The 15,158-nt window shown below is 35.7% G+C and overlaps 1 protein-coding gene across 2 annotated transcripts; it reads right to left on the reverse strand.

Moving 5' to 3' along the window:
- Positions 1-659: 659 nt before the first annotated feature.
- Positions 660-6,941, reverse strand: LOC145620335 (centromere/kinetochore protein zw10 homolog). 2 transcript variants are annotated; one of them, XM_081674992.1, is made up of 14 exons: positions 6,236-6,941; positions 5,970-6,107; positions 5,507-5,680; positions 4,747-4,908; positions 4,224-4,457; positions 4,013-4,147; positions 3,530-3,622; positions 2,578-2,673; positions 2,227-2,355; positions 2,044-2,121; positions 1,796-1,954; positions 1,556-1,706; positions 1,210-1,292; positions 660-1,124 (listed from the first exon to the last, which is right to left on the reverse strand). In XM_081674992.1, the coding sequence occupies exons 1-14, from the start codon at positions 6,794-6,796 to the stop codon at positions 1,041-1,043; spliced, it is 2,277 nt and encodes a 758-aa protein (XP_081531118.1). In that variant the 5' UTR covers positions 6,797-6,941; the 3' UTR covers positions 660-1,040. The 2 variants fall into 2 exon arrangements, with proteins under 2 accessions (XP_081531118.1, XP_081531117.1); XM_081674991.1 differs by having other exon boundaries at positions 4,013-4,150.
- Between the last annotated feature and the right edge of the window lie 8,217 nt (positions 6,942-15,158).

The following is a 15,158-nucleotide window of genomic DNA, read 5'->3' on the forward strand; positions in this document are numbered from 1 at the left end:
TTACACATATACGAGTATATTTTTATACTACTCGTATTACTATTAATTCACTTTCTCATAACGCGGTATTTTTTTCTCAATAATCCACCAACATAAAATCTTTTTCCATATGTTTCGTGTAAATTATATAATGCATCTTTCATGGCAAGTTTCTAATACTTAAATTTAAAAAATCAAAAAAATATTCCCTTAAAAAAAAAATTATGGTACTGAGTATATTTTATTGAGGAAATGTTGAGACTCTAATTAAAGCAATTTCAATGGTTGTATGCAGGAACTTGCTTGTAATTTTCAAAAATTCTTAGATACTAGCTTGACCATTGGAGCTTGAAAAAAAAAAAAAAAAAAAAAACTTGACCATTGTGGCATGGCAAACTTATTTATTATTTAATTAACAATTAGTTTACCAATTGATATACTCTCATGCTAGTATGGCATTATGCTAATGCTTAGTTAGCTTTCTTAAAGCGATTTTGTTATTTTGATAATTTTTGTAGCCACCCTCTTAACATTTTGGCATTTACATTCATTGATGCACAACTTTGACTATATATAGCTATAAATAATGATTATCACGTAATTCATACTCCATAAAAGTTAATACGTAGTACTATTATTTGTGAACAAAAAACACATGGAATATAATTCAATAATAACAATACGGAGTAATTTATGTAATAACCCTTATATATGAGCTTCAGTATTTAAATTTTTCTCAGATTAAAAAAAAAGGAACTTAAGGAAAAAAATTTTAATTACTTGTTGGGATTGCAACAACACTACAACAGTGCTTTCTGCAAGCATTAGCCATTTCATCCTCGGACAAAATTTTCTTCAAAATGCATATTTTACAGGGAATTTACATTAAATCAAGCCCTAGAAATTGGAAGGATCAAGTAAAAAATTAAGGAAAAAAAGGGGTGGTTCAAAAAGTAAAGACTATAGTGTTGATTGCTATCCTCTGTAGTTCCGGTATTGAGCAGACTGTAAAAATTATGGAACTCTGTGGCTTGTACAAGATGACACAAAAGATATCCTTTCTAAAAGTTGATTCTGTATATTCTAGCCAGGCAATCTTTTCGCAAAGGCGAGTCGGTAAATAGGGCTTTGATAAAATCTACAACCTGCAACAATTAGCATCTTGTAAAAAAAATAAACCTTCACAAACATATTGAATTCTAAGTTTCCATTTCACAAGAATTAGCATACCTCTGTTAAAATAAATCCACAACCATACAAGTCTCCAAACTCCCAAGCTTCAGTGATGGACTTCAATGGCATGTCAAGAAGTTCTACCATAGAAGAGAAAACAATCAAACAACAGTTATTTCGGGGTGGGAGATTGTTGGGTAATAATCCATCTCACAGATAGGCAAAATCCAACCCCATGGGCATTTTATCAAAATTCCCAACATAAACTGGGGCAATTCAACACAATAGAGCGAATTCTTAGAATTAAAAACCACAAGATTGGATTTTTTGCCCATCTCTGCAATGGGGTTATCAAAATTTCAGTTGAGAAAAAGGTGTGGGTGGTGTGTGTGTGTAATAGTACCAGCTAGTTTTCTGATTTTCCCCAAAGATGGAATGTCTGCTTCAAGTGGACGTGAAAAGCTCTGATCAGAATTCTTATCATTTTGAATAGTGCTCAGGGCCTCCAGCAACGGTGCCAGACTCTCCAGCAACAATTGAATGAGTCTTTGAAGCTGAAGATACAAGGATAAAGGAATCAATATATTTGAATGCAGTCATTTCAGGGGATAAAAATATTATACATAATCAAGGTTTTACGCACTTGAAGGGACTCTTCAGCCGCTATATCATCTAAGAGAAGTATGTCTTGCGTAATTCTTAAAAAAACTGATTCCAGAGCCATGCACATACACCTTTTGTAAGTTGAAGGCAGTAAGACAGGCTCCCATAGAATTCGAACTTTTTCGATGATAAAAATAACCTGATACAGAAAATTGAATGGACATCAAAACAGCAGCAATGTAGGCAGAAGTGTTTTCTAAAACAAAAAGATACAGTTATGTGGTTCACCCGCTCTAAACTAAACTTTACAGACTCGTATTGTGGCATTTGATGAGTATTCTGAAATCCATCAGCGCCATCTACAGCCTAAATTCAAGATAGTGGAAAAAAAAACATAAATTGGTAGCATCAGTAGAAAGCAGATACGTAATATGTCAAAACAAATCATATCAATATTAAAGTAATGCATACCTCCTTCAAGTTGGATATAGTAACTTGAATGTGCTGCTGAAGAATGTCTTCTCCCAACAGCTGCAATCTAGGAGCTATATCAACAAATATGGCATGCTCTTTTATGAAGCTAGGGAAGTCTGGCCGGTACTGAAAACAAAAAAAGATAGACGTGTAAGCTAATAAAAAGAATTTTAGATATCCAATCCTCAGTTCATAGCGGTTGACTGATGATCAAACAAACGGTTATTCTGAATATTAAATCTAGACATGGTTTGTCACACGAAAATTAATCAATCATAGATTAAAGATTTTAAGCAGGTGGCCAGGAGCACAAATTCAGGACTTACAATAGCAAACAGTTCATCATACCTCAAATGCCAGGCCTAGGATTTCCTGAGAGAGATACAGACAGTCATTGTGCATCAAAACAGCCGCCTGGTTGATGCTATCACGCTGTCGCTCTAACTTCACAAGTGAGAAACTAGTTATGTTAAGATAATTAGAATGTGACAGTCCATATATACCAGGTATTATTATAAAGCACATTATGAAAATTATGAAATGTTTAGTATTAATGCAGTGAACTAATGTCAAAACAATGTCAAAATAACACCCACACTAATATTTTAGGATGCCGTCACCATCACCCTTACACTCCCCAAAATCTACATGTTTTTCTTGGAAACGAAATCCAGAAATTGGTAAATAACATAAAAATTACTGAAAATCAGTTAAGGAAACAATAAAGGCATATAATGGAAAAAGTTTTAAACTCAGTTGAATAATTTTTCTTACCAAATGTCACTCCTTAGTGTTCATACCAAAATTAAAGTACGACCATAACTTAGATGGAGGAATTTCAGATGACGCATAAATCATCAATTAGAATGTGCATGCAGATGTGTACAAGATTCTTTTTTGGACAAAAGTGTCTTCTAACCAAAGAAATTGGTTGGATAAGTAAAACATTTAACAAGTACAAAATTACTCTGATTGTGAATTCTAATTAAAGAAGCACCTTTCTTCAAAAAAAAATTAAAGCACCTAAATCTCGCATAGTAAAACTAACCATTTAGCATAGTAAAAATGTCAATAAATACATATCAAAAAATAGAAACTCTAACTTTCTGAAAAAGTTATTAACAACCATGCAAATTCAAAATTCAGAATACCATAGACATCTCTCTTAACATTGAAAAAGTGACAGATACTAAAGGCAATGAGTAATGTAACGGTGTAACCTAAGACAGACTATAATTATACAGAAGTTCATATTCAAAAAGTTGATGTAAGAAGACTAAGAACCCCTCAACAAGAATACCTTAATTGGAATAATAGCTTCATAAAGCAATAGAGCATCTCTTGCCGCATGATAGAATTCCAACGCCACTCGTGGGGATGACACACAAACATCCTATAGAGATTCATAAACAAGTCATCAATTCTGTCTTTTTACATGAAACCACAAACATGCAAAACAAATATTGGGATGACGAAAATTCGGAACTCTGGAGAGTTGGTATGGCTGAGATAGTGTGGTGGAGTAAATGTTTCATGTGAATTTACTCTTAAGTGTGTCAGGTTTAATAATTCTGAGGGCTTATCAGCTAATCAAAATCATCCACGTAGTCCAATTGAACATGAAAAATAAAAATAATTGTGATATCATTAACATTATACAAACTACTGCTACGAACAATTTCATCGCAAATTCAAAATTTCCCCAATACAGAAAACTTAGTGTCATGAAAATCATAATAATGAGCAATGAGTGAGGCAATGTCTGCATAAATAATCATCTTACTTTAAGTGTTTGATGCACCAACTTCATCAACTGGCTAGAAGCATGAGACACTATACACCTCTCTGATGAAAAAAGCAAATTGACAGCGCAGTCACTGTATCTGTTATTTCTGAATTTATGTCCTTTGCTGCCAAACTCCTGATAGCTCATTGTTAGTATGTTAATCCAGCCAGTGAACACAAGGATACAAGACAGCTTTCATGAAACTTACTTCAGGAACAGTAAAGTCACATTTCAGAATCAACTGTCTAGCATTTGCCAACATTTCTGTCTTCTTCCTCACAGCAAAGTGCACCTCCACATTATCAGCAAAGTTGCTGAGTCTTTCATCATTCTTATCCGACTCAGAAATGAACATAATATCCTTCAAAACAGTCTCAAATTCAGAAGAAGAGTTCATAATTTTCTGAAAATCAGCCAACTTTGAAGCATCATCGGGGACAACCTGGGAAAATAGAATACAAAAGAGTCAGCACAGCAAACAGAAGTCAGGTCAAAGTGTATAGAAAAATAAATCTGACCAATAAAAATACATGAGTTCAACACACAAGCACTTAAACAATCAAACTAAGGAAACCACATCGAATTCAGCATATGTATTAAAAAAATCAATCTCACAGGCCTCTAAATAGTCAGCATGAAATGATAATTTTTAATGTCTTAACATCATACAAGCAGTGCAGTGGAGCAAAAAATAAACATGAATGATAAAGGTGAAGTTTTTGTAAGCAAACCTTCGAGAGGAAGTTTGAAATAATAAGCTCAGACATCCTTGGCCATGTCAATTTGCCGAAACAGCGCATCCAAGGTCCATTTTCAAGACATACATTGCGGTAGATGAATTTAACAACTTTCTTCATTCTTGAGAACAGAGCGTTGCAATCCATGTCTTCTGTCTACAGCAAGAAGAAGGATCAGTCTAACAGTGTCTAGCATGTGGCAATCTTTACCTTGTAGAAGGCATATTAATGTGTAGTGAATTATCAACTAACTAGTCCCTCCGTCCCATAATATAGTGCCTAAATTTTATTTTTGGTGTCCCAATATGTTGTGCCCGTTTCCAATCTATCTATTTTTATTTTACATAATTTATTAATTTTATTATACTACACCAACTTTTTGCCTTTCCTATGTAAAAAACCCTATCATTTCAATAAAATTATGTCATTATTTACTTTATTATTTCTTCCATATAAAATAATCCTACATCCAAAGCTTCATAATATGTCATATTTACTCTTTTACTTTTCCATAAAAAATACCTCTACTTTTGAAAATATTACAAACACCCTCCACTACCCTTCATTTACATGAAAAAATAGAAACGGGCACTACATTATGGAACGGAGGGAGTATTACCAATAACCAAGTTCATTAACACACTTTCTGTTTTCACAAATCTAAGCGTGACTGCTTGGCACACAACAAAAAAACAATTTGAGGAGCCAAAAGAAACCAAATTCACAATAGTAACAGCTATAATACTAATGTTACCTTCGACTCTGAACTTGAGATTATCTTCAAGATTGTATCACTGCCCTCTTCCAGGCTACCACTAGATTTCTCCAGAAATGAAACGGGGGACTTAAAATTCACTGCAGGAGCAATGGCGTGCTTGATAAACAAGTCAGCGGTCTTTGCAAGCCCGTAATCAAGTATTCCCAACACCTGGAAGATAGAACAAAATTTTATACCAGCTGATATTCCGTTCACAAGTAGTTGCCACAAACATAAATATAAGTAATTAGAAGCTATCATGACAACTTAGTAAATCTTCATGTAGATAGGAGTTGTATTCAACACATTCATACACAAAGCACTGAATTATACCAAAAAAATAACGAATTTTATCGCGAATATCATCATACACTCAATCAAATCAACAATGAGGATTGATTTACAAAGCTTGTTATAGGAAACTAAGATTTCACTACATTGCAACAAAACAAGAACTTACTTCCATGGCTTGTAAAACTGTTCGAAGCTCGACGCCATGAGCATCACCAACGCTAGAGCGATAAACAACCCGAATTCCACCCAATTGAGGGTCAAAACTCACCACATTGCTCATAAACTTGACAAGCAAATCTTGAATCTACAAACCCAAATGCAATTCATCCATAAAAAGACCAATCATCACAACACCTAATAAAAACCCCAAAAACCAAAATCAAAATCAAAACCCCAATCAACAAAAATCACAATCAATTACAATAATCTTACCTCCTCAAAGCAGAGCAACCATTGCTTCCTGAGCAACCCATAAACAACAACCTCCTCATTCTCTCTTTCCTCATCAACATCACCAACCCTCAACGCCAATTTCAAATCCCTAACCCCTTTTGCCGCTTCAACAAAATCCCCATTTCTCATCAACCCCTTAACACTCCCCAAATTCCCACTCAATCTCACAATCACCCTCACAATCGACGCTTTCTTCTTCGTCGCTTCCAATTCAGAAACCCCAGATTGAATCTCCTTCAAAATCGACAGAATCTGACGATGATCATCATCGTGGGAGAGGAGAGAGAGAAGGGAGTGGAGATTGGAGGAGAGAGAAAGGGAGTCGGAGAAAGTGGAGGAGGAGAGAGAAAGGAGGTCGGCGAAGTGGGTGTGATGAGAGAGAATGTAGGATTGAACTTTGGATTTGATGTGCTGTGAATGGGCGTCGAGACGGTGGATTAGGAGGCGGAGGTCTGGCGCTGAGAGGGGGGATGATGGGTCGTCGAGGTCTGATGCGGAGAGAAGGTCGCGCACGTCGATGGACTTGAACACGGCGTCCATGGCTGCCGGAATTGGTGGTTTTCCGGCGGTGAATTGGTGGTTTTCCGGCTGTGAGAGAAAATCAGGTGGATTGATTGTTGCTCGGTTTCTTACTTTGTTTCTTAGAACAAACAAACTCGAATCAGCTCAATGTTTTTCGAGTGTAGCGTTATTTGACGGTTTGACCCCCCACTTTTACTTGAGAACGCAAGTATTTATGAGGTTAAATGACATATATACCCTTACTTAGGCTCTTTCTTTTTATCGGAGCGCACCCCAGTTAATATGTCATATTAACGTCCCTCATTAATATGATGGCATTTTCGTTATTATTGAAGCATCTATCAATATTTTAATGTTTTTTGTTTGTTGCTGACATGACACTTAACAATCGACGTTAGAGCTTGGTTAACAGTGAATTTGAATCCTGTTCCATCTTCTTCATATGAGCTTTCATCTTCTCAAGCTTTCATGAACAAATTTCATCCTCCATAAAAGATGGTCAATCTGTCATCCTCCATTGAAGATGCTCAACCATATCCAATGCCACCATATTTTCAGCGGCTTCGCCGCCAAAATTAACGAAAACCCTAAGAACAAGGGGTGAAACAAAGGGTTTGGTTAACCCTAAAGGGTAGGGATTTATCCTCATCTTCAATATCCATTGTAACTGCAATTCCAGTCACTTCCCCCAATTTAATGTCCTGACGAAACCCTAGTTCAATCGCCGCCCGACCTTCAATTGATTTTTTATCACCGCTGAAATCGCCGCCCAACCTCCTATTTGAACTTATGTACAGCGATTCGACTCAAAAACATTTACCAGCTCAATTGGTGTTACTTGTTCATTAAATTAACTGCTAGGTCCATTGGCAGGAGCTGAAGTTCGAATTGGGGGAAGTTGGAATGACGGGAAAGCTAGAGTTGAACGAGGAGAATTACGAACGGGATGCTTATGCCGCTACAAAATCGTTAAGGGCCAAATTGACTTTGACGAGTTTACCCTTACTTTAGCTGGGAAAATGACGCTGATGCCCCCATATAAACGGGTGGTGTTAATATGACATATTAACAGAGATTTTCTCCTTTTTATCGTTGATCCTTGACTTGTCCCTCGTCTAACCTAGCCACCACAACACACAACCACCTCTTATTCATACTTCAGGGTTATCGTCGACCTTCAGGTTTAAAACAGGGTTACTAGTTAATGCCTGAGCCATTCTCGGATTTTCATTTAATATATGGCTGAATTATCTTTATGCATAATATAGAAAATTAATTTTGTTGGATGATTTTTTTTTAAAGATACATGATGCATGATTTATCAAGGGAATATCTGGCAAATGAGCCCCATAACTTAAGAATTATGTGCAAATCAGCCCCTTAAGAATTTATTGAAGCAAATCAGCCCCGCACCTTTAAAAAAATGTAGAGTAATATACAATGGAAGGTACTAATGTTTGACAAAAGTTGCAATTAAGGTAGTAATGTTTCAAAAGTTGCAAGTAGAGTACTCACCACATTATTAACCTTCTACAATAGGTTAACCAAACAAAAAAAACAAAAGGAAAATTAAAATTCTGACATTAATACAGTGGGGACTGAAGTTTGCAGTTGTTTAAGGAATCTAGCAGTTAAAATATAGCCGTTACAACTCCAAAAAAAACTGACTTCCATATATACTCATCTCCATATCCATCTTCTCCACCTTGTATCTATTGAAAAAAAAAAAATCAGAAGAAGCAATTACAAAAAATTACAGGAAATACAAAGTTATTTTTTTAAAAGAGTGTTAAAAAAATGTCAAGGCTGAGCAACTCTGGGAGTAGATGTCATTGTGGATTGTTGGTGTCTAAGAGTAGTGCATGGACAAGAGATAACCCTGGCAGAAGGCTTCTTGCTTGCCCTGACTATGAGGTAGAATTTGATAGGAGGGGTTGCAAATTTTTTAAGTGGGTGGACATGGAAGACCCCAATGAGTAGCAGACTGAGGTGATATTGGGGCTTATGCAAGAGAAGCGAGAACTCAAGAATGAAGTTATGTTAATGAGGAAGAAGTTGAAACAAGCAAACAAGTTTGCTAGGAAGATTGAAAGTGATTATGTTATGCTTAAAATTAAAAGGGCTGCAAGGATGAATTTGGGCATTAATTGTGACTTGTGGAAGGTTGTTATTATGCTGCTGGTGTTAGGAATTTGGTATGCATTGAAGAATTGATCAATTGTAGCTTGAATTAAGTTTTAATTTGTACCTTGTGCAGCTACTTATTGTTGTTTCTCTTCTTCTTGCTAAATCCTGTAATAATTACTGCAATTAGTGTATGAATTTATGTACTAATGATGGATTCAATATAATAATTAATTTGGTTTTATTACCTGCAATGCTTGACTTGAAATGGTGTTGCTGTTTTGGCTTTGCTGCTGGCTTGACATAGGGTATTGATCTTGAGTGAAGGAGTATACAGTTTGCTCCCCTTCAATGTCAGTGTGTTTGCTGTTGATTAGGTCTGAGGTTGGTTGGAACCTTCAATTTGTCACAAGTGAAAACCAAGTTAGCTATAAGTAATTTGAATACAATTAAGGAAATAAATGAGTTACAGTATCATACTGATGGAACTATATCTGATAGCCACTAGGATATGTGTACACTCCATAGCCCCTTATGTGCATAGGTACAGAATTGGTAGGTGCATTTGCATCAGAATCAGCCTCTTTTGTTGTGGGTGTGTGATGGGGTGCTTCTCTTTCTTTTGGAGCATTCTTGCATCCCTTCTTGTTATGTCCCTGTAGTCCACATAAGCTGCAAGTTTGAGGGTTCCATGTCTTCTTCCACTTTCCAGTTGCTATTGTCTCTCGCCTGATATCTTCTCTTTGTCTTTGGTTTGTCCTGCACCTTTTTCAATTTTGGTGGGATGACACAGGCATCAGATTGTGGCCATTCTTGGGGACCATTCAAAGGCTCAAGTAGGAAAGCATATGCTGTCATGTTCTTTTCCTTGGTGAAGAACTCACTGACATAGTCCTCAGGCTGCTCTGATTAATTCCAAATAGCAACCACAGCATGCTTGTAGGGAATGCCACTAAGCTGCCAAGCATTGCAACTGCAAGTTCTTTTCTGCAAGTCTACCACAAATTTGTCCTGTGTTGCACCCCTCCTGACCCCATAACAGAATCCCCCATCCCAAAAAGCATTCCATCCCCTTGCCCAAATCCTCACTTTCTCCAATCTCTGTTGAATCTTGAGCATAGAAGTACATTTTTCCCACCAATGTCATCTCTTTTGTTGTGGAGTCTCTCCATCAACCCCTCCCTTATATCTTCAAGCATTGTAATATGGGCTTATGCCTTTAACTCATAATGTATGCATTGAACACCTCACTCATGTTGTTATCTGATCTTCACTATCACAACATGACATTGGAGTGTAGAAAGCCCTACACCACTTCTTGTAGTTCCTTGTCATCAAATCTTCAGCTGTATCAGCAGAAATGACCCTTATCGGTTCAATGTTACTTAGGAACTCATTTTCAGTGTTACTTTAAGGAATTGTCCAAAATTGCTTTCTAAATTCAAGCTCCCCTCCAAAAACTCCTCTGAAGTTGTAGTACACATGCCTAGCACAAACCCTTGTCTCAGCCTCTGGGAAGACACCAGACACTGATCAGACAAGCCCTTTGCTAACAAGCCCTTTTGCTGATCAGACATAAATGTGTAACCAGCTCCAGTTGCTGTCTCTAAATCATCAGATAGGAGAGACAGGAACCATGTCCAACTGTCAGTGCTCTCAACTTCAACAACAGCCCATGCCAAAGGAAACATTTGGTTGTTTCCATCTTTTCCAACAGCAACAAGTAATTGGCCCCCAAAAGGCCCTTTAAGGAAGCAGCCATCAAGGGAAATAAAGGGTCTACAACCAGCTTTGAACACTTTCTTCAGTGCTTCAAAGCACAAATAAATTCTCTCAAAAACATTATTACTCATCTACAACTTCACAGTGTTACCCCTGTTATTCCTTAATATCTCTGCAGCATACCTAGGAAGCAAAGAGTACTGTTCTGCATACTTCCCAACAATCAAAGATTGTCCCTTTTTCCTAGCCCTGTAAGCCTTGAACCTGCTCACCCTTATTCCCTTTTCAAGCCAAATAATCTCCCTAATGTCTTGCAACTTCATGTAAGGAATACTCTAAACCAATTTGCATAATTCTTAGAAATCCAAGTGGAGGTCATCGATGTAACTTTAGCTTGCCTACCACAACTATGCTCTCCAATGTGGGCTTTCACAATAAAATTTCTTTTACCCTTCTCCCAAAAAGCCCATATTTTCCAAGAGCAACCCTTATCATGCTGCCTACACTTTGCACCCACTATGTCAGGGTCATTTCTGTAGAACTTAATGTTTCTGTCACTACTTACACAGTAGTCATTCAGAGCTTTCCTAATTAAACATCACAGCATTATCAAATTGTTGGCTTGCTTAAAATTTAGAGTTGCTGCTCGCACTATTAATAATACCTCTTTTTTTACCTTTCACAGGTGCTACAAGGTACCCCATATCATTTTCATCATCATCTTCACTGGGGCTATCTACATCACTTCCACCTTCCCATACTTCATCAAACGAACATGTTCACTGATTTCCCCTTAGAGTCTGCTACCACTAGTGGAAAAATAGCTATCCGTAACGGGCAAGGGGCGTTACGAATGCGGCTGTTACGGATAGGCTATGTTATTCGTAACGGGCGCTGTCCGTTACGAATAACCCGTTATTTGTAACAGACATTTTAACTGCCCGTTATAAATAACAGGTTTTTTGTAACGGACATTTAAATCGCCCGTTACAAATAACGGGTTATTTGTAACGGACATTTAATTTGCCCGTTACAAATACAATTTTAGCCAAATTAAAAAAAAAATGGTAGCAGGGGATACCTGCTGCTACCTGGTAATCTTTAATTACCATTATTAATGCTCAATAATAATATATGCAAAATTCAATTAATTATAAATTAAGATACAACTTGTACTAATGTCCAAATTAACTTTACAACTCTTTAACATGAATCAAAAGCTACTACATAATTCCGCTAAACCTCTTTATTCTATTTTTCTTTCTCACTAAACCTCCATAATTCCAAAGCAGAACAAGGCAACTTCAGAGACTGCTTTCTCTTTCTGTTTCTCCAGCGAGGTTGAGGTTGCTCTAGAGGTGGACTTGAATGGAGTGCCAACGCAGTCGGTGGAACATCGACCATGAGGGCTGTGCACATAGACATCATGGTGAGATAACAATAAAATCATTCTCTTCAAATGCTAATCAAAGGAGAAGCCATTATCTCCACCAATAAGCAATGATAAAGAGTCCAATTCCATTTAAGTATCAAAATTCCACATCAAATCTAAAACTTATACAAAAAATGAAAGAAAATAAAATCCACGAATTTATAATTCCCAAATGACTATAAATTACAAAGAAATATCCAAAATTAATTTCTTTTTAGTGTCCCATTCCAGTATATTTAGTCTGCAAACATTCAATTTCATTTACAGAAACCAGCACTGTTGTCTATCCTGCCTAACACAACAACATGATTATCACTTACAGGGACTGAAAAATCGACAAAAATCTTCAATCTTCAGTATCATATTGACTACATCATCCCCAAGAACCCTCAAATGATATAAATTATAACGATACATCAAACAATGAGATAAATACTACACAGAGAAAATTGATACAAACTTTTGACTCCAGATATAGATAAGGCCATAAATTAGTTGAAAAGCAAATATAACCTATTCAGAGCTCCTACATTTGATTATTTTTTTTTAATCAAATTAAGTTTGAAATAAAAATCCTAATCAAATAAGCCCACAAAAATTATACACAGCCAAAAATGAATTAATCTTTTGACACATTCCACCAAAAAAAAAAAAAAATTCAAACACACGCTTAATTTCGATTCAATTAATCTATACAACAAAATATCCAACAAAATAAACACAAACCCATCAATCTTCCAAATCAAGTCACACAAATTAGATCAAACAAACCCGTAAATTAAAAAAAATCAAAATGAATCCAAAAATTCAAACATAAAAAATAATAATCAATTAAAATTCGACAGAAGGTACCCTGAGACAACTCGCAAAAAGCCCTAACTCAATCGAGTGTCGACCACCACTAAATGCATCGGCATCAAGGATTCGTAACGGACACTATTTCGCCCGTTACAAATAATTAAGTATTCGTAACGGACACTATTTTGCCCGTTACAAATATCTAATTGTAACAGGCAAAGCTTTGCCCGTTACAAATAGCCTATTACGAATGAGATTTTTTCCACTAGTGTGTATAAATCATAATTAACATGTGGTCAAAGTGATTTTTATTTTAATTTGACCTCATGAATATTAAGTGAGTCGATCTTTCAGGAATGGAGGTAGCAGGGCCGTCCCGACTATTATGGAGGCCCTGTGCAATTGAGATACAATTAGCCCCCCTCCCCTTTTTTAAGAAACGTATAATAATATTGCTTTTTTTTTTAATAAATGCTCTGCTATGATTTGTTGCAAAGGTTTAGAATAAAGAAATAAATGTAATTTTTGTAATATTATTGAAGAGATCGAAATATGTTGAAAAGCAAATATAATAAGTTATAAAAGTATGTACGGGTTATTGTAAAGAGGAGAGAGAATGGTAATATTTTCTAAAAATGAATATGAGTCAAGGGACCATTATTGGGTATAAAAATATTAAAATATTGTTACTATCTTGCATATGAATGGAATAAAAAAAAATGAAAAGTAAAGCACAGATGAGATGGAGTATTTGAAAATCGAAAGAATATCCAAATCCTTAAATTATAAAATTAAAATTAAAACTAAGAAAAGATAAAAAAAAATAAAAAATAAAAACTGAAAAAAAGTAAATAAACAAGACGGATTTAATATCACCATACTTACCACTAAGCCACAACAATAACACTAAACATTTATTACAACAATTCTGTATATATTGTAAGAGTTAGAGGCCCCAAGCGATTTTGGGCCCTATGCGGTTGCGCATGCTGCACACCCTAAGGGCCGGCCTGGGAGGTAGTGTATACGATGTGCCTATATAATGATTGATATATATTAGTTATAAAAAAAAGTCATCATATCAAGTGACACGTTTGTTATATAATAACTACGGAGTAGTATTTGGGTCCGGGCGATGCCCCGGGTCATTAAATTTTTTCTTGTATATAATCTATTATACAGATTTATACTCCCTCCGTCCCTTTTGATAGTCCCTTATAGACAAATTTTAGTCCCAAAATGTTCACCCCATTTGCTTTTTCCAACAACTATTAATATTCATTTATTTACCAATAATTCTCTCCAATTTGCAACAATACTTGTGCAAATTTATATTTCCCATGTAAATTTGGTTTTCCCGTGTACTTTTATTACTTTCTCTCTCTACTTTTTTGTATACCCAATGTCAATTTACTTTTTCAATGTACTTTTACTATTCTCATTTGTATTTATTAATTCCCGTGAAAAATGCCCATAAGGGACTATCAAAATGGGACGGAGGGAGTATATATTAATATTTGTCTCAAAAGGTAACATTAAATATTCTATAGCTTGGTGGTAAGATGCTCAATTTTAGAATTAGAGGTTGCATACTCAAATCTTACGAAAAATATTTTTTTAAATATAAGTGCATGACATGCAGTGAAAAATATATGGAAGGTAGAGTCATGTGGCGTTGAGTGGGTGACATGGTGTAATAAGAAGTTGAGTAGATGATGTGGCGTTATGAAGGGGGCTACGTTACACATACTTCTTAAGAACGCCTTTTAATATATTAAGAAAAAAAAAGTATATAATAATTAAATTACTGTAGAGAAGTAGCTTAGATTCAATCCAATATATATGATGTGCCTAATAATGATCGAGATATTAGTTATAAAAAAAGTTATCATATCAAGTGACATGTTTTTTTTTTACATAAACAGGAGATATATATTGATTAAAAGGCTATAGCCTTGATATTTACATAAAGCATCCCATTAAGATTACAATTAAGACCATGGTTGCTGCAAAAAGGGCCTAAACCATAGGCACTAAAAACATCCCAATTAAAGCTCATACAAAGAGCTATATATACAACAGCAAAAGACGCAAAAGCTTCCTGCCATCTAAAGGCTAACAGAACATCATTAAACAGACATAAAATTATCCCTAACCAAAAGTTATAGACATCCAACACTAAGAGAAGAGACTCCCCAAGACTAATGATTAGCTGCTGCTGCTGCAACATGCTCCTTTTCTGCTTCATACAGGTCTGAGACACAGTCAGGTACCAAGTAGTGTGTCTTGTACACAACCGCCATT

The sequence above is a fragment of the Chenopodium album genome, chromosome 27 (assembly GCF_948465745.1).
Source record: "Chenopodium album chromosome 27, dcCheAlbu1.1, whole genome shotgun sequence".
NCBI lineage: Eukaryota > Viridiplantae > Streptophyta > Magnoliopsida > Caryophyllales > Amaranthaceae > Chenopodium > Chenopodium album.

Excerpts from the sequence above, each read along its gene's own strand:
- LOC145620335 (XM_081674991.1), bottom strand. The coding sequence starts at position 6,796 with ATGGACGCCGTGTTCAAGTCCATCGACGTGCGCGACCTTCTCTCCGCA. Across the intron at positions 4,458-4,746 it reads TTTCAAACTTCCTCTCGAAG|GTTGTCCCCGATGATGCTTC; the intron begins GTTTGCTTACAA and ends CTATTTTCCCAG. Across the intron at positions 1,125-1,209 it reads GTGGATTTATTTTAACAGAG|GTTGTAGATTTTATCAAAGC; the intron begins GTATGCTAATTC and ends TAATTGTTGCAG.